The sequence below is a fragment of the Canis lupus genome, chromosome 21 (assembly GCF_003254725.2).
Source record: "Canis lupus dingo isolate Sandy chromosome 21, ASM325472v2, whole genome shotgun sequence".
NCBI lineage: Eukaryota > Metazoa > Chordata > Mammalia > Carnivora > Canidae > Canis > Canis lupus.
The window spans coordinates 13,193,397-13,215,691 of NC_064263.1; the positions used below are offsets into that span (position 1 = coordinate 13,193,397).

The 22,295-nt window shown below is 44.6% G+C and overlaps 1 protein-coding gene across 4 annotated transcripts in view; it reads left to right on the plus strand.

The window, feature by feature from the left end:
- The window catches only part of ME3 (malic enzyme 3), a 186,572-nt gene that overhangs the window by 105,588 nt on the left and 58,689 nt on the right, over positions 1-22,295 (plus strand). For all 4 annotated transcript variants that reach the window (XM_035704041.1, XM_035704048.1, XM_035704042.1 and 1 more), the window contains exon 4: positions 18,774-18,849. In XM_035704041.1, coding sequence (XP_035559934.1) covers positions 18,774-18,849 — 76 coding nt within the window. The remainder of the gene's footprint in view (positions 1-18,773; positions 18,850-22,295) is intronic.

Consider the following 22,295-nt stretch of genomic DNA (forward strand, 5'->3'; position numbering starts at 1 on the left):
GTGTTGGTGTCACTGATTCATTGTCTTTCCTCATGTCTTGATGTCCTTGCAGATAACAACCTAGAAAGTGCAGATCTTGCTTGATTCTCTTGTGGAATACTAGATTTTTAGAGGCCATCTTATCTACCTTCTACATTTTTCAGAGGGGGAAACAGACTCAGAGAAGTCTAGTAACTTTCTCAAATTCACATAGCTAGATAATCGTAGTAGAAATACTAGCACCCTTGTCCCGACCACTCCATTCCCACATTCAGGGAAGGAGAGAAAGGAAGAGACTATCTTTTTGGAAATCCCTTTCAGAAGGAGATACAGTGTCCATAGGGCTGTATTAGGGGATCCATGGAAATCAATGAAAAATGGTGGATTTGCTCCCTGCCCTTCTGGGGCTTCAAGTCTGCTTGGGGAAAATCATCCCACAGCAGCAAGTGGGGATGGGGGGGTGGGGAGGGTGAAATGGGGCAGCAGAGCCCAAGGGCCCTAGACTGGGGGTTTCAGGCCCAGCTCTGCAGCTGTCCCTCTCAGCCTTCCTGGGCCTGCTTGTTCTGTGGTTCTCCTCATCTCCCCGCAATGTCTCTGGTATACCCCAATGTGCTGCTTGGGTCTTTTTGGTTTTGGGTTTTTTTTTTGTTTTTTGGGGTTTTTTTTTGTTTTGTTTTTTGTTTTTTGTTTTTTTGGCTGGTCTGCCTCCATCAGAAAACCCTACTGAGTCAGAGATAAATTCTCATTCATTCTTAGTTCCCATGTGCCCGGTACAATACCTGGCACAAAGCAGAATGCCTGGAGCCTGTGCAAGGAGCAAGACAGTGTTAACCTCAAGCAGAAGGGATCCAGGAAGCCCAGCCCATTCCGAGGTTCCCCTGAAGGAGTCACAGGGACAGATGTTTCAGCCCTCACCTTTGTGCCTCACTCCAAGGACAGGAACACTCCCCATCACTTGTTATCTGGGAAGGTCAGGAGGAAAGGGGGCCTCCACAAGGGTGGGAGGGAGCATAGGCTCCTCCCTTTGTAACATCCCACCTAGAGGGAGATAAAATGCAAACAGGATGGGCTGTTCAAGATACAGGAAATTAGCAATGGTTGATCAGTGGGTTAAAATAATCAGATGTTCCTCAAGATAAAAAAATAAAACCAAAGAAGAATTGTAAGTGGCCTACACGAACTCATCCCTTACTTTAGCCACGCTCCCAGAGGAAACTTGACAGAAGCAGGGTGGAATATGATTTTTAGGTTCCTCTGAGACAGGGCTGGCTTCTTCACCTTGGCCTCAGGCTGGGCCTTACCAGCTGCTGGGCTGCAGAGGCTCTTGGGACTTCTCAGCGCTACCTCTCCCACTGTGCTGTTGACTCCATGAGACTGCCACTGGACCCAACACCTAGCTTCTTGCTGTATTTCAGAGTATAGCTTCCCGCGCCTGCCCCCCCCCCCCCATAACATGTCCATCATGGCAAAAACGTGTGGAATAGTGGTTTTGTGGCAATAAGGAGCCTTTGTTCCAGAGATGAACGTATCCATCCCTCCTCCTGAGCCTGGCCTTGGTGGTTTGCCTACTGTCACTAGCCTTTTTTAATTAAGTCTTCCTTTTGTGTTGGACTCGGTGCCAAGAAGCCTAAATGAACGTTGTCTATTTGAGTGGACTTTCTTAGGGTTTTTTTCCCCCAGTTCTATTTCAGGAAACTTCTGAGGGTCACTCCTCTGCAGGCAGAGATAAGGGTTAAGAGTCTTTTTCTCAAGAAATAACATTCGCCTAAGTGAACGTTATCTTTGTTTTTCTTTCTCTTTCGTGTAACTGAGTTCTAAAATTCAAGAGGGTTTTTCTGGCTCCTGATGGAAATTGGAGATAGTGATGTGATTGACAGGCCTTTGTCGGGTGGAGGAAGCTTCACCTGCACTTGCCCTTGCAACATTCCAACAGAGTAGAGTTTTCAGAGATGTACGGGAAAGGAATCGTGGTTGCCACTGCTCATGGCTACTGCACAGAAGGTGGAGAGTTGGTGCATTCGCTTCTTGAGGCTGCTGTACAAACAGCACACACTGGGGCTTAAAACAACAGGAATCTCTTGTCTCACAGTTCTGGAGGCCAGAAGTGTGAAACCAGGGTGTCAACAGATTTGTGCTCTCTGTGAAATCAGTAGGGGAGAATCCTTCCTTGCCTCTCCTAGCTCCTGTTTTTTGCCAGCAATCCTTGGCTTGCCTCACTTATAGATGCATCAGTGCTGTCTCCCCTCGGCCACCACCACAGGTCATTGTCTCCCTGTGTGTCCTCACCTCTTGTTATAAGGACACTAGTCATACTGGATCAGGGTCCCCCTGTGACCTCAACTTAATGATGCCTGCCAACACCCTATTTCTAAATAAGGTCACAAGTACCATGGCCTAGGATTTCAATATATCTTTCAGGGGAAACACAAGTCAACCTGTAACAAAGGACTTGAGTTTTTCTCACCCAGAAAATACCTGGCTATGTTCCCATCCTTTAGCATAAGCAATCATAATCAATATCAACTGCCACTGACAGAGCCCTTCTCACAGACCAAGCACTATTGCATTCTATTTCATTTAATCCTCAGAAGCACTTTGAGGCAGGTATTACTAGATGCCCCATTTATAACTGAGAAAATAAAGGCCCCGATATGTCTCATTTCAGCACCCACATTCTGAGCCACTCAGTAGACACAACGCCTATCTTGTTTTTTTAGGTAACTGTTGGGTGCTTGGTGTTGTGCTAGGCCCCATCTGCACGTTCATCCCAAAATTCCATGCAGGAGGGGGCCGCCCCACTTCTCTGGCTGCTTTCTCTCAGCCTGGTCAGTGGATCCTGCTGTCCCAACATCAGCTAAGGGAGAATCTGGGTTCTGTCTCTAGAAACTGAAGAAGGAAAGTCCAGCTTTGTGAAAACCAGAAATCAGGGGACAGTGAACAATTGTTCGCAAACAATTCTCAGCAATCTCCCAAGTGCACATACAATATGATTTTAAGTATAGATATTTTATTTACTCACAACATTTCAAGAATATGTGGTATGTTCTGTAAAGCAGGGCATGTGTTCATTTAAGCCCTGGATTCCAGAGGTTGGCAGCTGGCCATATTCACTATAGGTATTTTATCTCCCCTCAAGTTCCAAAATTGTTTCCCTGAACTAAACAGGAAAAACTTGGGGAAGTAATCAACAGCCAAAGTTATTTTTGCTTTTTTCCTGTTCCACTTACTGGCTATTAACAGTGAGAGAGTCCCAGGAGTGCTCTGTCCCAGAAGGCTGTCTCTGCAGCAGCAGGAGCAGCGACAGACGCTCTGTTCCAATTACTCAGAGGAGTCATTAGTCTTGATGAATGTTCAGGTTACATTAGCTCACGGCAGGATGTTCAATGCCTTGGAATCCCCCAGGGTGGCCTATAACTCACTCAAAAGCTGGAAATGCCTCTCTGTCTCAACCTGGAGCTTCCTGGAACTTCCCACCTTCCTGCCTGCCTTTGTGCCTCAGAGCAGGGTGATACCATCACTCCAGCTGTCAAAGGCAGCACTTCCCAGGGCATCACTCATTTTGGGGGGTTCAGGCTCCTTCTTATGGCAAGAAAATTGAAACAAACACAGCTGTGGACACAGACAGCTCCTTGGCACCTAAGTTACTGCCCCACTCATCCATTAAGGGCCACCAGGAAACTGGAGAGATTGGAGAGACTGGCATCCTCTTGGAGAGCTTCACATCAGCCTCCTCTCAGACTCATCCTGTTGAACAAGGTCAAACACCAAGATTCGCATGTCTGTAGGGCTTTCCAATGTGCAGAGCTTTTGTGAACTTGCCTTGTTTCACCCTCAGTCACTCCATTATGGAGAAGTCATTGTTCCCATGTTATTGAAGAGGAAACTAAGGCACAGAGAGTTGAAGTGACTTGCCCCAAATCACACACTAAAGGAGCCACATTTCTGAGATCCAAGAGACCCGTGCTTTGATCTCACCTCCACCTTCACATCTGTACTTCTTAATCTATGGAACGGTGAGGATACCCACCTCATAGTCTTGTGTGAGAATTAAGATATGGACATAAAGAGCCTAACAGGGCTCCTGGAACAGAGTTACTCAAAAAAAAAAAAACAAAACAAAACAAAAAAAAAACAGTGGATGGACAGATGGATGGATGGATGGATGGATGGATAGATGGTTGGATAGATGGTTGGATGGATAGCTGGACAGACAAGTGAATGAGTGAACAAATGGTGAATGAGTAAATGAATGAATGAATGAATATTGCCCATTTGTGCCCTGATTTTCCTTTCAGTTGGCCCTTGATAGCAATCTCATTGAATATTAGCTCTTACAGGGAACATGGAAAACGTTTAGCTCTGACTGTGTATCACCACAATGTTTTGCCCTCACTCAGTGACTCCCATAATGAAAGATTTTCCACCAAACCTTATGACTGTCTTCCTGTTTCACCAAAAGCACATATAACAGCCAGTCATGGCTCCTCACAAACATGCACATTGACTTGGAATCATTCTAGTTAAAATACAAATTCAGGGCAGCCCGGGTGGCTCAGTGGTTTAGCGTCTGCCTTCAGCCCAGGACATGATCCTGACCCAGGATCGAGTCCCACGTCGGGGTCCCTGGGTGGAGCCTGCTTCTCCCTCTGCCTGTCTCTCTGCCTCTCTCCCTGCATCAATCTCTCTTTCTCTCTCTGTCTCTCATGAATAAATAAATAAAATAAAATCTTTAATAAATAAAATAAAATACAAATTCATAATTAGCCACTAACATCTACTGAGCATTTATTATGAGCCAGGTACTGCACTGGCATTTTGGCAAAACCCAGGCAGTCTGACTCCTGAGTCTAGACTCTTAACCTCTACACTAGCCCAGCAACACTAAGAGCTGTCACTTGTTCAGTGCCAGCAGATACTATAATAAACTTTTTTTTTAAGATTTTATTTATCCATGAGAGACACAGAGAGAGGCGGAGACATAGGCAGAGGGAGAAGCCGGCTCCCTGCAGGGAGCCTGATGTGACTTGATCCTAGGACCCCAGGATCACGACCTGAGCCAAACCTGAGCCAAACGCAGATCCTCAACCACTGAGCTACCCAGGGTGCACCAATAAACTCTTTTAAATGTACATTGTCTCATTAGTCCAAAGGTATGAAGCAGCTGGTGTCATGTTCTCATGAGGAACTGAAGCTTGAGGAAGGAAAGTAACTTGTCCATAAGCACAGCGCTAGTGAGTAGCAGAGGCTGGCATTGAACCCCGGTGCTATAGTTGTAAAGCACATACCTTTAACCCCTGGTCTGGGCCACCTTCCATCCAAAACCTCACTTGAGTCACTTGCAGCCCCATCATTTTCAGTGCTTTGGCTTTTTAGAAGTGTTTTTTTTTTTTTTTTTTTAAAGATTTTATTTATTTATTCATAGAGACAGAGAGAGAGAGAGGCAGAGACACAGGCAGAGAGAGAGGCAGGCTCCATGCAGAGAGCCCGACGTGGGACTCCATCCAGGGTCTCCAGGATCACGTGGGACTCGATCCAGGGTCTCCAGGATCACGCAGTGGGCTGCAGGCGGCGCCAAACCGCTGTGCCACCGGGACTGCCCGGCTTTTTAGAAGTTAGTTGAAAATCCCCATTCTAGCCTCAGGGACTCCTGTCGGTCGGAGGTCTCAGGGTGAGACTAAGCAGGTGTCGGAAGGAGCACCTCCCATGGCACTTATGTATTCTCTCTGAAGTCACTAAGAAGGAATGTAGAGGAGTGACTGCCTGCAATTATGACTTGATGAGAACCTCAGGGAAACAGAGATAACAACCAATTCCATCACAAAGTACTGCTGGGCAAGATAGTGGCCCCAGAGTCGGAGTCGAAGGTGGCTAAAGCTGCCAACAGGTTGCTGAGGGCATTGAAGAGTTTTCTTCCCTGGGGGTGTCTTCTTTCTGAGCTGGTCTAGATGCAGTTCTGCCTGGAAATGGGTGGATGGGCCAGAGACCGCCCTCCCCCCCCCCCCCCCCCCCGCCTTGTAGGGTCCTGCTGGAACCTGCAACCCATTTGTTTATCATCAGAATTCCTCACTCTGCACATTTTACTTCCTCACCACATACACCGAAGAAAAATGTTCCATTAGTGGGTCCAGTAAGCATCTGTTTGTTACACCCCATAACTCTAGCTGTGTGTGGGAACAGAAAGTCTGAGTCAATGGAGAGAGCCTTGGACTCAGGACCTGGATTCAACCAGGTTCTACTGCTTATGAGCTATCTGACCTTGAACAAGTCACTCCACCTCTCTGAATGTCAATGTCCTCTTTTATAAAATGAGGTCTTGGACTAGATATTTCAAAATCCCGACCCAGTCAATCTATTTGCAATCATTTGTAGCTACAATTTAGATAATAGATGGAAAAGCACTTTGAGAAGTGATTTAAACCTCTTAATTCATTTCAGAAGGTGTTTTTTTGCAGCATGATCTCTGCCAAGCATAAAATTATATATGCAAAAAAAATGAGAGTAAAAGGGTCTTTTGAAATTTTAGTAGCTCACATTTAAATGTAAAAGCCTTCATTTTAAGTGTCTCTCCTCCCTCTCCTTATCTTCAACAAAGAGGGACTGTTTTAATGTATCAGGATTTCTGTAATCAAACTTTTCCTGTATTTAGACTTAATTACACAAGAGTTTTGCTAAGATCTAGAATAGTGCAAGGATCGTACCCTTTAATATGTGAGCTTTTTGTTAAGTATCACTACTAAGCCTCTATCTTATCAGGGGAATGTTGAGAACCAGAATTGTTTGGGTGAGGGACATTTCCAGAACAGGGTCAAGTTAAGAGTTCCAAGGGGCCAGGAATGCGTCACTGGGATTAATTAACGTGGGTAAATGACTTCCCCAAGGTCACTCAGTGAGTCATTAGTGAGCCTGGGGCTGGAACTCAGTTCTTCCAGCTTGAAAGAATTGGCATCCTGTTGGTATTATTGTTCCATGTGACTAGCTCTACACAACCTTGGAGGGAAATCACTTATGGACATTAGAATCGCAGCTGTGGGAAAGTAAAAACTGGCAGAAATACACCCCTGACAGGGCCTCAGAGCAATGGCTGGTTTGGGAGGTGGAGAAGGTGGTTCTTTAAAAGTTTCAGACTTAGAGACTCCCCTGGACCAATTTACCTTTCTACTGCCACCAAGGCAAATATCCCTATCTTTTTTTTTTTTTAAGATTTTATCTTTAAAGAGAGGCAGAGACACAGGCAGAGAGAAAAGCAGGCTCTCTGCAGGGAGCTTGATGCAGGACTCGATCCCAGGACCCTGGGGATCACGACCTGAGCCGAAGGCAGACACTTAATCACTGAGCCACCAAGGTGCCCTGGCAAATACCCTTATTTAAACTTCAGGAAGCCTGTGTGTGGCTGCTTTTCTCATCCAGGGCAGTACTTGAAGTTCATTATTACCAAAAGAGTGCAATTTTCCAAACTCAAATTTCCTAAAGGTGATTCTTAAAAACAAATTCCAAGAAGCTAATCGGTGCTTTGTTTTCGTCTTGATCAATACAACAGAGCACCCCTTGGTCATTTCAGAATGGGACAGCAAATGCCTGGAACTGTTCTCAAACCTTATAAATAAGGGAATTCAAACACCGGGTTGCCCTCCATTAATGTGATGGAAAGAGCCCTGCATCCCCCAAGACTTAGGCTCTGGGATTTTCTTCTTCCCAGGCCTGTCCACCTGCCTTTGTATGTGCATTTCCCTGGTCTAAGCCACAAGACAAAGTCTAACTCAGCCCAGCGCCACCCAGTCTAGATGACCCCTTGAGCATTTACAACATCACACTTCACTCCAACTTTATTCAACACCTTTCATCCTCATCCCTCAACCTTCAGCCATCATCAAGTTCACGTGCTCACTTCTGCACTTACTAAAAAAGTAGATATTGAGGGGTGCCTGGGTGGCTCAGTCAGTTAAGCATCTGAATTTGGCTTAGGTCATGATCCCAGGGTTCCAGATCAAGCTCTGCATCAGGCTCCCTGTTCATCAGGGAGTCTGCTTCTCCCTTTCCCTCTGTCCCTCCCCACTGCTCTCACTCTCTCTCCGTCAAATAAGCAAAATCTTAAAAAAAAAAAAAAAAAAAAGAGGAAGGAGGTAGAATTGAAGGACTTGTCATTGGGTTATATTAAAGGAGAGAGGGTTGATTCCAGGGTTTTGGTCTTGTTAAACTAGATATATGGACTAAATAGGAATGTGGAGTGGGGGATAACAGTCACCGAGAGAAGGAGGAAGGGAAGAGAATCAAGTTTGTTGTGGGTCTCTGAGTCATGGTGGTGGATTAGGATCACAGACTTGGTTTAGGACCTGTTGTGTTTGACATGCCTTTGAGACATGGAAAGGGAAATGTCAGGTAGGCAGTTAAATATAAAGGTTGAGAAAAATGGCTCTAAAAGCAGGGGTGGTGCCTCCCAGAAGACATTTACCAACGTCTGGAGATATTTTTGGTTGTCGCAAAAATAGGGTGCTATTGGTATAGTCGGTAGAGAACACAGATACTGCCAAATGTCCTGCAAGGCACAGGACCTCACTTCTCACAGCAAAAAAATCAACCCGAATGTCAGCACCAAAGGTAAGAAACTCTGGTCTGCTGATATTTGAGAGTTACTGACCCTGATGAGATAACAGAGGGAAAGGAAAGTGGAATGGTACAAGTTTTTGAGGAACTGTAACACCTAACAGCAGGATGACCCTGCATAAAAGACAAAGAACTTCAAGCAGCCAGAAGTAAGAGGAAAACTCAGGAGCAGAGTCACAGAGGCCAAAGGTTGGGGCGGAAGTATGTAGAAGTGGCACAGGCTACTGACAAGCCAAAGGCAGTGAAGACTAAAAATCCCTATTGTATTTGGGACGTGGAAGTCATTGTTAGCCTTCGCAAGTGCAGCTTCGGCAGCCTGACCCTGAGAGAAGGCGTCCTGCAGGGGGAGTCAAAAACTGGAGGTATCTAGTGTAGACACCATATCTAAGAAGTTTGGCTATGGAAGGGAGGAGAGAGAAGGAACAGTATTGGCAAGGAATGTGGAAGCCAAGAATAGTTGGGCGTTCTGTGGTGGGTTTTGTTGGTTTATTTTGTTTAATTTTTTTTTTTATTATGGAACATGTCTAGCATGCATGGAGTAAGTAGAATGTTATAAAGGACCTCTGTGTACAACCCTCTCTCCCGATGGGCAGCAACTGAAATCTCTGTTCAGTGTTTGCAGCTGCCAGCCGCCGCTTCTTTATCAGGCCCTCATCTGTGCACAGGTGATGGTCAGCAGGTCAGTAAGGTGGGCTTTTATACACAGACCTGAGAGTTCACTCTTTCTGCAGCTTCTTCCCTTCCAGAATGCCCCCTTTCACTTCCTGGCTGTTCTTTCAGCCCCAGGTCCCTTCTCTGGCACCTCAAGCTAGGAAGGCTTTGGCTCCCTGCTGCTCTAAGTTACCTGCAGGTTAGACTCCCCTCAGACAAAGAGCTGCAAATCCATAAATCCCCAGAGGTAGAATTCCTGCTTTCAAAGGTAAATTCCCCTTCAGTTTCTGCCTGCTTTTGGCCAACCTCCATTAAAACATATGTGTGTTTTATATACTCTAAATGTTGTAACAGTAATATAATTGTTTTTTAAAAAATAACAGTTCAGAGTTGAGGTAACATGGCAGAGGAATAGGGGCTCCTGGTTTCATCGGTCCCTGGAAATCAGCTAGATAGTTATCAAATCATTCTGAGCACCTGCAAAATCAGCCTGGTGATAGGTGAAAAGAATTGCTAAAAGCAACCACGTTCTGCAAGACAGGAGGAGCGGAGCCCTGAATCTGAGGGGATGCATGGGGGAAACCGCCCGCTGGGGAGGGAGCCCCCTAAGCCTGGTGCGGGGAAAGTGCTAGAGCATAGAGCAGCGGAGCGCAAAATAGGAACACTGAGAGGTCTGCGCTGGGAGGGACGTCCTTGCCTGAAAAGCACTCAGGAGGCAAAGCAGGGCGTGGTCTCGGGTGGTCTGGCCCCCCCCCACCCCCCCGGGGTCACAGCAGGCACAGCGGTGCTGCCCTAAACCGTGAACCAGGCCCGGTGTGGCCAGGGCTCCCGAGCGGGCCCAGCGGGAGGCAGAACCAGGAACCAGGGCAAGACCCGCCCGGCCGGGAGGAGTGGCACAGACCCCGCCACCGCCCCCCGGGCCTGTGCAGTCTGGAGAGTGGGAAACGGGCCGCGTGTCCAGGATAAAATGCTCAGCCGCGGGCTGGGTGCGCACAGCGCCCACGGCAAGCCGGAGCCCCGCGGGACTGACTGTTTTCCGTGAGCGCTCAGGAGACAGCTCCGGGCTGGAGAGCTGGGCACAGCCATCTTCATCCCCCACCCGCCGGGGTACCACCTGCACCCGAGGCCCCCCCCCCCCACCCCCGCAAGGCCGGTGCACGCTCCCCGAACCGCACCCGGAACCAGCGCGCAGGTTACACATCACTCAGAACTGTAAAACTCCAGCTCTTGGAGGAAGAAGCACATAGCATTCGTAGTTTTTCTTATTCTTCAGTCCTTCAGTTTCCTATTTTATTATCCTTTTCAGTTATTTTCTTGTTATGTCAATTCTTAAGTCTTTTTTCATTTTCATTTTTTCACTTATGGTTTACATATATATATATTTAATTTTTGGCTCCCTTTCATTCTGCTCAGCTTCACTTTTGTATATATGTTTTTCTTTCTTACCTATTTTGGGATATAGTGTCCTCTGACAACCCAAAATATACCTAGAATCTAATTTATTGTCTGTTCAACTTCTTGTCTGATATTATTCTCATTTTTCCCTTTTTCTGTTTGGTTTCTGTTCTCTTCTGATTAGAGTAGTATATATTTTTCTGATATAGTTATTATTCTTTAGTCCTTCGGTTTTCTATTTTATTATCCTTTTCAACTGTTATCAATATTTTTTTGTCTTTTTAAATTTTCATTTTTTCACTTACAGTTTGTAGTTTTCAGTTTTGGTTTCCTTTCATTGTATTCAACTGCGTTTTTGTACGTATATAAGGTTCTGTTTCTTGTCTATTCTGAGGTCTGGTTTCTTCTAACAGACCAAAATACACTCAGACTCCAGTTTATTGTTCTGTTCTACTTCTTATTTGATTTTGTTTTCATTTTTTTTCTTTTCTTTTTGGTTTCTGTTCTCTTCTGATCTCGTGCTCGCTTCGGCAACACATATACTGTTCTCTTCTGATCTGTGTAGTGTATATTTTTCTGGTGTTGTTATATTTGTATTTTCCTTCTTTTTCATCTATTCTTTTCTGGACATAATGAGAAGACAGAAGAACTCACCCCAAAAAAAGAGAACAAGAGGCAGTACTCACAGCCAGGGATCTAATAAATATGGATGTAAGTAAGATTAAGAACAAGAATTCAAAACATTGATTGTAAAGATACTAGGTGGCCTTGAAAAAAGCATAAAAGACACTAGCAAATCTCTTACTGGAGAAATAAAAGAACTATAATCAGGTCAAAATTAAAAAGTCTATTTCTGAGATACAATAAAAAATGGAGCCTCTAAGTGCTGAGATAAATAAGGCAAAAGAGAGTGATATAGAAGATAAAATGATGGAAAATAAGTTAAGAAAAAGATAACTTACTGGATCATGAGGGGAGGAATCAAGAGATCAGCAATACCATAAAGTGAAACAATATGAGAATAATTGGGGTCCCAGAGGAAGAGGAAAAAGAAAGAGAGAGTGGCAGAAGGATTATTTGAACAAATTATAGCTGAGAACTTCCCTGGTCTCGGAAAGGAAACAGGCATTCAAGTTCAGGAGGCAGAGAAGCCCCCTCAAAATCCATAAAAATAGGTCAGCACCTTGACATATAATAGTGAAGCTTGCAAGTTTCAGAGATAAAGAGAAAATCCTGAAAGCAGTTTGGGACAAGAGGTCCTTAACCTTAAAGTGTAGAAACATAAGGCTGGAAGCAGACCTGTCCACAGAGACTTGGCAGGCCAGAAAGGACAGGCATGATATATTCAAGGTACTAAATGGGAAATATATGCATCCAAGAATACTATCTCCAGCAAGGATATAATTCAAAATAGAAGGAGAGATAGCTTCCAGGACAAACAGAAACTAAGAGAATTTGTGATCACTAAACCAGCCCTGCTGCTTTATAAGAAATATTATATAATAATACTTAAGGAATACAATCTTTAATAATAAGAAGAAATATTAAATATTAAAGGGGATCTGCTAAGTGAAAAGAGAGCCCAAAAGTAACAAAGACCAGTTAGAAACAGAAACAATCTACAGAAACAGTGAATTTACAGGTAATAGAATGGCACTAAACTCTTATCTTTCAATAATTACTCTAAATATAAATGGGCTACATGCTCCAATCAAAAGACACAGAGTATCAGATTGGATAAAAAAAACAAGATCCATTGATAATGCTGTCTACAAGAGACTCATTTTAGACCCAAAGACATCTCCAGATTTATAGTGAGGGCTTGGAGAACCATTTTATTGCTAATTTACATCAAAAGAAAGCTGAGGTAGCAATCCTTATATCAGACAAACTAAATTTTAAACCAAAGACTATAAGAAGAGATGAAGAGGAACACTATATCAGGGTCTACCCAACAAGATCTAACAATTGTAGATATTTCTGCCCCTAACTTGGGAGCACGCAAATATATAAACCAATTAATAACAAAATTAAGGAAACATATCGATAATAATACAATAATAGTAGAGTACTTTAACACCCTACCCACAGCAATAGAGAAATAATCTAAGCAGAAGATCAACAAGAAAACAAGGGCTTTGGGGCAGCCCCGGTAGCGCAGCAGTTTGGCGCCGCCTGCAGACTGGGGTGTGATCCTGGAGACTCAGGATCGAGTCCCACATCGGGCTCCCTGCAGGGATCCTGCTTCTCCCTCTGCCTGTGTCTCTGCCTCTCTCATTCTGTGTCTATGAATAAATAAATAAAATCTTTAAAAAAAAAAAGAAAAGAAAAGAAAAGAAAACAAGGACTTTGAATGACACACTGGACCAGATGGACTTCACAGATATATTCAGAACATTTCATCGTAAAGCAACAGAATACACATTCTTCTTGAGTGCACAGGAACATTCTCCAGAATAGATGACATACTGGGTCATAAATCAGGTCTTAACTGGTACCAAAAGATTAGGATTATTCCCTGCATATTCACAGACCACAATGCTTTAAAACTTGAATTCAATCACAAAAGAAAATTTGGAAGGAGTACATGGAGGTTAGAGAGCATCCTACTAATGAATGAGTCAACCAGGCAATTAAAGGAGAATTTTAAAAATTCATGGGAGCAAATGAAAATGAAAATACAACAGTTCAGAACCTTTGGGATGGAACAAACGCAGTCCTAAGAAGGAAATGTATAGCAATACAAGCCTTCCTCAAAAACCAAGAAAAGTCTCAAATACATACCTAAAGGAGCTAGAGAAAGAAGAGCAAATGGAGCCTAAATCCATCAGGAGAAAAAGAATAATAAATATTAGAGCAGAAATCAATGAAATAGAAACCAGAAGAACAGAACAGATCAATGAAACCAGGAACTGGTTCTTTCAAAGAATTAATAAGATCAGTAAACCCCTAACCAGACTTAAAGAAAAGAGAAAGGACCCAAATAAATAAAATCATAAATGAAAGAAGAGAGATCACAACCAACACTGAAGAAATACAGACAATTACAAGAACATATTGTGAGCAAAACTCTTTGACCTCAGCTATAGCAACCCCTTGCTAGATACATCTCCAAAGGCAAGGAAAACAAAAGCCAAAATGAAGTATTGGGACTTCATCAATATAAAAAAGCTTTTGCCCAGCAAAAACAGTCAACAAAACCAAAAGACAACTGACAGAATGGGAAAAGATATTTGCAAATGTTTTATCAGAAAAAGAGCTAGTATCCAAGAGCTATAAAGAACTTATCAGGATCCCTGGGTGGCGCAGCAGTTTAGCGCCTGTCTTTGGCCCGGGGCGCGATCCTGGAGACCCGGGATCGAATCCCACGTCGGGCTCCCGGTGCATGGAGCCTGCTTCTCCCTCTGCCTATGTCTCTGCCTCTCTCTCTCTCTCTCTGTATGACTATCATAAATAAAAAAAAAAAAAAAAAAAAAGAACTTATCAAACTCAACACCCAAAAAACAAGAAAGTCCAGTCAAAAAATGGGCAGAAGGGCAGCCCCAGTGGCTCAGCGGTTTAGTGCCACCTTCAGTCCAGGCCATGATCCTGGAGACCCAGGATCAAGTCCCACGTCAAGTTCCCTGCATGGAGCCTGTTTCTGTCTCTGCCTCTCTCAATCTCTCTCTCTCTCTCTTTCTCTCTCTCTCTATCTGTGTCTCTCTGTCTCTCATGAATAAATGAATAAAATCTTTAAAAAAAAAAAAGAAATGGGCAGAAGACATGAACAAACATTTCTCTGAAGAAGGCATGCAAATGACTAATAGACACATGAAAAAATGTTCCACATCACTTGTCAACAGGGAAATATAAATCAAAACCACAGTGAGATGCCACCTCACACAGGTCAGAATAGCTAAAATTAACAACTCAGGACACAGGACAAATAGAAAGGGGAACCCTCTTACACTGTTGGGAATGCAAACTGGTGCAGCCACTCTGGAAAACGGTATGGAGGTTCCTCAAGAAGTTAAATAAAGCTACCCTACAACCCAGCCATTGCACTACTAGGTATTTACCCAAAAGATACAAACATAGTGACACAAAGGGGCACCTGCACCCAAATGCTTATAGCAGCAATGTCTACAATAGCCAAATTATGGAAAGAGCCCAGATGTCCATGGACAGATGAATGGATAAAGAAGATGTGGGAAAACCATAGCTGGAGGCATCACAATGCCAGATTTCAGGTTGTACTACAAAGCTGTGGTCACCAAGACAGTGTGGTACTGGCACAAAAACAGACACATAGATCAATGGAACAGAATAGAGAACCCAGAAGTGGACCCTCAACCTTATGGTCAACTAATATTTGACAAAGCAGGAGAGACTATCCACTGGAAAAAAAGACAGTCTCTTCAATAAATGGTGCTGGGAAAATTGGACATCCACATGCAGAAGAATGAAACTAGACCACTCTCTTGCACCATACACAAAGATAAACTCAAAATGGATGAAAGATCTAAATGTGAGACAAGATTCCATCAAAATCCTAGAGGAGAACACAGGCAACACCCTTTTTGAACGTAGCCACAGTAACTTCTTGCAAGATACATCCAAGGCAAGAGAAACAAAAGCAAAAATGAATTATTGGGACTTCATCAATATAAGAAGCTTTTGCACAGCAAAAGAAACAGTTAACAAAACTAAAAGACAACCTACAGAATGGGAGAAGATATTTGCAAATGATATATCAGATAAAGGGCTAGTTTCCAAGATCTATAAAGAACTTATTAAACTCAACACCAAAGAAACAAACAATCCAATCATGAAATGGGCGAAAGACATGAACAGAAATTTCACAGAGGAAGACATAGACATGGCCAACAAGCACATGAGAAAATGCTCCGCATCACTGGCCATCAGGGAAATACAAATCAAAACCATAATGAGATACCACCTCACACCAGTGAGAATGGGGAAAATTAACAAGGCAGGAAACAACAAATGTTGGAGAGGATGTGGAGAAAGGGGAACCCTCTTGCACTGTTGGTGGGAATGTGAACTGGTGCAGCCACTCTGGAAAACTGTGTGGAGGTTCCTCAAAGAGTTAAAAATAGATCTGCCCTACGACCCAGCAATTGCACTGTTGGGGATTTACACCAAAGATACAGATGCAATGAAACGCCGGAACACCTGCACCCCGATGTTTATAGCAGCAATGTCCACAATAGCCAAACTGGAAGGAGCCTCAGTGTCCATCGAAAGATGAATGGATAAAGAAGATGTGGTTTATGTATACATGGAATATTACTCAGCCATTAGAAACGACAAATACCCACCATTTGCTTCGACATGGATGGAACTGGAGGGTATTATGCTGAGTGAAATAAGTCAATTGGAGAAGGACAAACATTATTATGGTCTCATTCATTTGGGGAATATAAAAATTAGTGAAAGGGAATAAAGGAGAAAGGAGAGAAAATGAGCGGGAAATATCAGAGAGGGAGACAGAACATGAGGGACTCCTAACTCTGGGAAATGAACAAGGGGTGGTGGAAAGGGAGGTGGGTGGGGGGTAGGGGTGACTGGGTGATGGGCACTGAGGGGGGCACTTGATGGGATGAGCACTGGGTGTTATGCTATATGTTGGCAAATTGAACTCCAATAAAAAAAAAAAGATGTGATATATCTATACAATGGAATATTGCTCAGCCATCAAAAAAGAATGAAATCTTACCATTTGCAATAACATGGATGGAACTAGAGGGTATTCTGCTAAGCAAAATAAACCAATCAGAGAAAGACAATTATCATATGATTTCACTCATGTGTGGAATTTAAGAAACAAAACAGAGAGGTGCCTGTTTGAATTCTAGGAAAGAAACTGAGGGTTGCCGTAAGGGAAGTGGGTGGAAGGATGGGGTAACTGGGTGGTGAGCATTAAGGAGGGCACTTGATGTAATGAGCATTGGGTGTTAAATGCATCTGAACTCTACCTTTGAAACTATTAATATGTTGTATGTTAATAATATATTTTAAATTTAAAATTTTTTAAATAACAATTTTGGGTGCCTGTGTGATCAGTGAGTTAAGCATCTCACTTTGGCTCATGTCGTGTTCTCAGAGAGCCTCACATCCAGCTGCCCTCAGCAGGGAGTCTGCTTGTTCCTCTTCCTCTGCCCCTCCCTTGGCTTGTGCACTCTCTCTCTCAAATAAATAATTTTTTAAAAAAAGTTTTAAGTAACAGTTTTACTATCGTTATCAGCAGAACATTTACTCTGTCCAAGAGACTGTCACTAACAAAAGCCAGAAGTCTTTTTTTTTTTTTTATGAGAGACAGAGACATAGGCAGAGGGAGAAGCAAGCTCCATGCAGGGAGTCTAACATGGGACTTGATCCAGGGACTCCAGGATCACACTCTGAGCCTAAGGCAGACGCTCAACTGCTGAGCCACCCAGGTGTTCTGCAAAAGCCGGAACTCTTTAAGATGATAGAGACTTGGAGATATATTGTGGCTGATGGGACAAAAACAATGGAAAATGGAAAAGGAAAATGGAAAATGGAAAATCTAGAGGAGAGCAAGAAGAGTAAAATTAAGACTTTATAATATTCATTGGAACAGAAGAAATGAAGGAATTGTCTGCAGACACAGAGGTTTGCAGATTTGGTGGTGGGAAGCTGACAGAGATACCATTCCATGGCTTCATGTGACGTCAGAGGCAAGGGGAGTTGGGGGAAGGTGAGGCAGATGGAGGTTTGAGAACAGGGCAGTTGAAAATATCTTTGCAGGGATCCCTGGGTGGCGCAGCAGTTTGGCGCCTGCCTTTGGCCCAGGGCGCGATCCTGGAGACCCAGGATCGAATCCCACATCAGGCTCCCGGTGCATGGAGCCTGCTTCTCCCTCTGCCTCTCTCTCTCTCTCTCTCTCTCTCTCTCTATGACTATCATAAAAAAAAAAAAAAAAGAAAATATCTTTGCAAAGAGTGGAAAGAGTGAATTTTGACCAGAGAAACACTGAAAGAACAAAGACTGTTGGTTGTTTAGAGTCCATGTGGGTTGACAGTGGAGAATTTATAGAGCCAGTCTGTCTGCCCTGTGGTAAGGCTCTCTCCACCTGCCCTTAGCTTCCTGGGTGAAGCAGACCGGGAAGAAAGAGTAGGAGTATACAGGGTTGGGAGTTTTAAATGACTTGCTGAGACCAAATTACAGGGCCAAGGGTTTTGACCGTGTTGGCTAGGGCATGATTTAAATAGCGGATCCAAAATCCAAGCATCTCACGAAGCCATGAAAAGTACTGTTTGGAAGTCTGAGTAAGCCAGGGCATTTGGGGGCGGGGGGGCTGTTCTCCCACACCTCCCCAGCCTACTCACATTGGCAAAACAGAGTGAGTGCTTCTTTAGCAAAAGGAGCTTCTCTGGGCGCATTGGAGAAAAAAAGGGAAAGAAGGAAGTGGCACAAACTACCCCAGGTATACATATTCTCACAACCCTGGTCCCAGGGCAGAAGACTCAGGTCCACATACAAAGGCCCAAACATAAATAAAAGTTCTAAATCAAGCTAATAAACTGTTAAGTAAAATATGTTCCACCTTCCTGCTTTTACAGATACATCTTCATGCTGGTCTGGAAGGCCAAGTTTGAACTTAGAAGTCATGTACTCCAATGCTGCAGAGAAAAGTGGTTCATGGCTGTCAGCCCTCCCCTCTTCCTATCCCCAGCTCCATCCCCCCATTGCCCTAAGGCCTCACGTACCTGTGTCTGGACACCACAACCCACATGTCCAAGCTCCAGTCAGCCCCAGGCCTAGGGGTCTGCCCACCATAGTGTGGTCTGTGACCTGGAGAAGAGGCCAAAATGGTTTCCTCAGTCACTCAGAGAATTCTGGGGTACTGGGTGCCTGGTCTAGAAGGAAGAAGGGAGAGTGGAGGCGCTGGTGAGCACAGGTTCCAGGTGGGCACATCCCTCGGCCCCATGAATCCCTTGCCTTATGGTGAGGAGAAATTGGAAGAAAGAAATGGTCCTCTAAACTGTTAAGGGCAGGGCCCTGCCTTGCCCAGGTCTGTGGGAAAAATGAAATGGTGCAGTGATACACAGTATTGTGGTCTTTGCTCTGTTCCTAGTCTGACTGCCTGGTTTCCCTGTGTGTCCGTGTTTTGTTTCTCCTAGTGGGCTGTTCATCACCATTCATGACAAAGGCCATCTTGCAACAATGCTGAACTCTTGGCCAGAAGACGATATTAAGGTATGATCATGTTTTCTTTGTTACTGCTCAGGTGAAGCCTTTCAGCCCGGACCAGAGTCCTCCCCAATTAGAAAATGAGCCATTGCACCACTGAAGGCAAGACACTGCACAGCTTTCCCGGGCCCAGAGCATGGACTGGTTAGAGCCAAGCATGAATGCACCACAGAGTGGAGGTTGACACTGCCCCACACCCATGTGAAATTGCCCTTATCATTATCATTATTAATAGTAGTAGTAGTCTGGAGACACGTTCAGCATGTACTGAGTACCTACTAAGTATACACTGCCAGTTTCCATGGGGGAGACGGGGAAATCAGACAGTTTCTTCTCAAGTAGCTGACTTTTATGTGGAAAATAAGAGAGACACAAAAGACTAAGAGGGAACTTGGTCAGGGGTAATGAAGCACACATTGCTGAAGGTATTCAAAACGGCAGAGATTATTTTCAACCTGAGGGGAAATCTAGGAAGACTTCATGGGAGAGGTGACATTGGCGCAGGGCCTTGAATTAAGGAGTAGCGTTTGGCCAGATAGGCTTTGGAAAGAGTAGGACATATAGTGGGGACAGTCTGCAGTAAGAGGAAAAGCTTAGAATGAACAGTACTTTCCCCCCAGCGTGTACATAGTCAGAGGTTGGGGGTGGGTGATAGTTGTATGCAGAGTGACGAAATAAACCTGCCATTTCTTCCGGGAGTATCAGTTTTACTCAAATAATCTATGAAGAAAACATTTTTATATAATAAACAGGATATAATATGCAATGTAAAGTTTGTATTAGTTTTGAAATATTAAACATGCAGCTTTGTAGAAACTTGTTAGCCTCTGGCTACATGCCCAGGTCTCCTCCTGCCACAGGGACTTCTGTGGATGAGTATGAGGGGCTTTCATGACTAAGATCCTTGTCGCTTCTGCAAATGAGTGAAGCGAAAATGCAAAACATCTGCTGGGGAAGGCTTGGAGCTCACTGGGCCCAAGATAAATACTGGGATACCATCCTGCCTGACCAGAAGACTAAGGCGCTCCACTACTGCTTCCTCCCCTGGCCTTCCCTCCCTGCTCCTGCCAGTTCTGCATTTCCCTGCAGCAGAGCCACCTCCTCCCCAGCTGCTGAGTTAAGGTGGCAGTTTTCCAAGGCATGGGTATCTTTAGACCCTGATGTTGATGGGGAGACGTGGTTCAGAGGAGCTTCTGAATCAAGTCACAGGATAAAGGATGACTTTCCGTGGTTTCCCAGCCAGAAAGCTGAATGTTGAACTGCGGTGTCGGAGAGGCAGGCAGGGAGAGAAGTGAGGCCAGAGCCCAGGGCTAGGGGGACCATGAAGTTTCATGGGCCCCTCTTGTGCGAGGAGGAAGGGGCGGGCCAGGCTGCCCAGAGCTGTCCAGCATAAATCACAAAGAGGAGTGAGAACTGCTTTTCTGACTCTTTCCCACAGTGGCCACTGCCTTGAGCCTGAGGAAGACTCAGCTGAGAACAGCCCTCTTCCTCACAGCTTTCCCAAGCCCCTAAATCTCTGCCTCATCCCAGGCCCTACGGCTTCGGGGGGAGGTGCTGAGAGGCAGCTAGGCAGTGAGGCCTGGGGAGTAGCCTCTGCTGCTGAGCACCAGCCATGTGGGCATCCCTGCCAAGACCAGGTGCTAGTGCCAGGTGCCTGCCCATAATGCACAGGCCCAACACATGGTAAACACACTCCGTCCTCGGTATCAGAAGGTGGGTGTCCTAGGGAACACTCTCTGAGGTGAACATTAGCTTGTTAGGGAGTGCTCTTGGGATCAACACCTCTAGGAGGGAAGGAAGCAGGAGAAAGCCAAGAGAGAGGTTGGGCTGAGTGAAGTCTCAAGGAAGACTCACCTGAGCCCATGAGGTGCCTCTGGAGCTGGGGTGGTCCTGCACAGTCAACCCGAGTTGGGCTGGGGAGCCCGGCCTTTATCCCCCTGCACTCATCAATCATCGCTTGTGGGCTGCTGCCTTTGGAACAGGGTGTGACTTTGGGCAAGGTAGCTCTCCTCAGTCAAGAAAGTTCTCAAAATTGGCCGACACCAGAGGGCCCAGCTGAAGGAATCACTCCTTGGGTCCCAAAAAGGAAATGTGGGCAGCGCGTCCCCATATCCACCTCACACGGCATCTGCCAAGTGCTTTACATAGATAGCCGCAGCAACTTCTAATGACCTGTAAGTGGTAGGGATTATTATTGCCCCCATTTTATAGACAAGGAAGCTGGGTGTCTGCTTGTGAAGGGTGGAAGGAACCAAGCTTTGAAACTGCAGACTGTGTGTTATGTATGTTGTGGAGAGAGAGAAGAGGAGGAAAAAAGGAAGAATGAGGGCTGTGGGAAGCCCATGACATAGCTACAAGTCCAAGGAAACTGGGGCTAGAGCAAGCAAGGAGTCATGACCTTCGGGGCAGTCTGCAATCAGCCCCACTGGGTCCACCTAGGCTAAGGGACATCAGAAAAGGCTGTAGGTTCAAGCTTGGTAAACAGAGAAAGAATGTGGCCCACCCTCACTCTTAGTCATCTGAAATACAGAAGAGGTATGAGTTGCAGATTCCATTCAAACAAGGAAACTGTGATCCTGTAATTCAGTGATAGTTATTGCTGGACTCTAAAACCCCCCAGTGCTTCTCAAGTTTGTCTTCAGATTTTGACCCCTACTGACTAGTGGCCCTTGGCATCCAGCTCCATTGATGTCATGAAAAATAGGATCCCCAGCATCTTCTGCCTGAACTTGTTCATTCACACCAGGTTTGAATCAGTCCTGTGGAGATCCTTTGCTGTCTGTGTTGGATCTATTTTGTTGCCCACCACTTATCCAGTTTATATCATATTTTGCAATAACCAAGCTAAGTAACTAAAGAATCAAAGATGACAAGACTCATTACTTGCCCTAAAAAGCTTAAGGCAAGTAAGAACTCCCATGAAAGATGGAGTTCTCATCTAACTATAATACGGGGGAGAATGGGATAGGTGTTTGGAAGAGAAAAATGCCATGGGAACTCAGAGGAGAGAGGGTGACAGCTTCCGGAAGGGGAGTGTCATGGAGGAAGGTGGCTTTGTACTGTTCCTGCTTAGAGATGACAGTAGAAGCCACAGTTTTTGTATGGCTGACCTTCTCAGCCATTGGCCACCATGGTCTCCGCTTGGTTCCATTTCATTCACTCATTTAACAGATGCTTACTGCATGGCCTTTCTGTGTAATGCTGAACTAGAGAGAATATGAAACAATTAAAAATCCAATATGACATCTTGTGCCAAATAATAACCATCATAATAATCATAAGAGCAGCAACCATTTATTGATCACTCCCTAAGGCACCTGGTTAAAATGAGACTGATATTATTTCATTTCATCTTTACAACAATCTCCTGAGTTAGATATGATTATCCCCCATTTTATGGAAAACTAAAACTCAGAAAAATTATCTGTTTACCTAAGATTACATATGGTGCA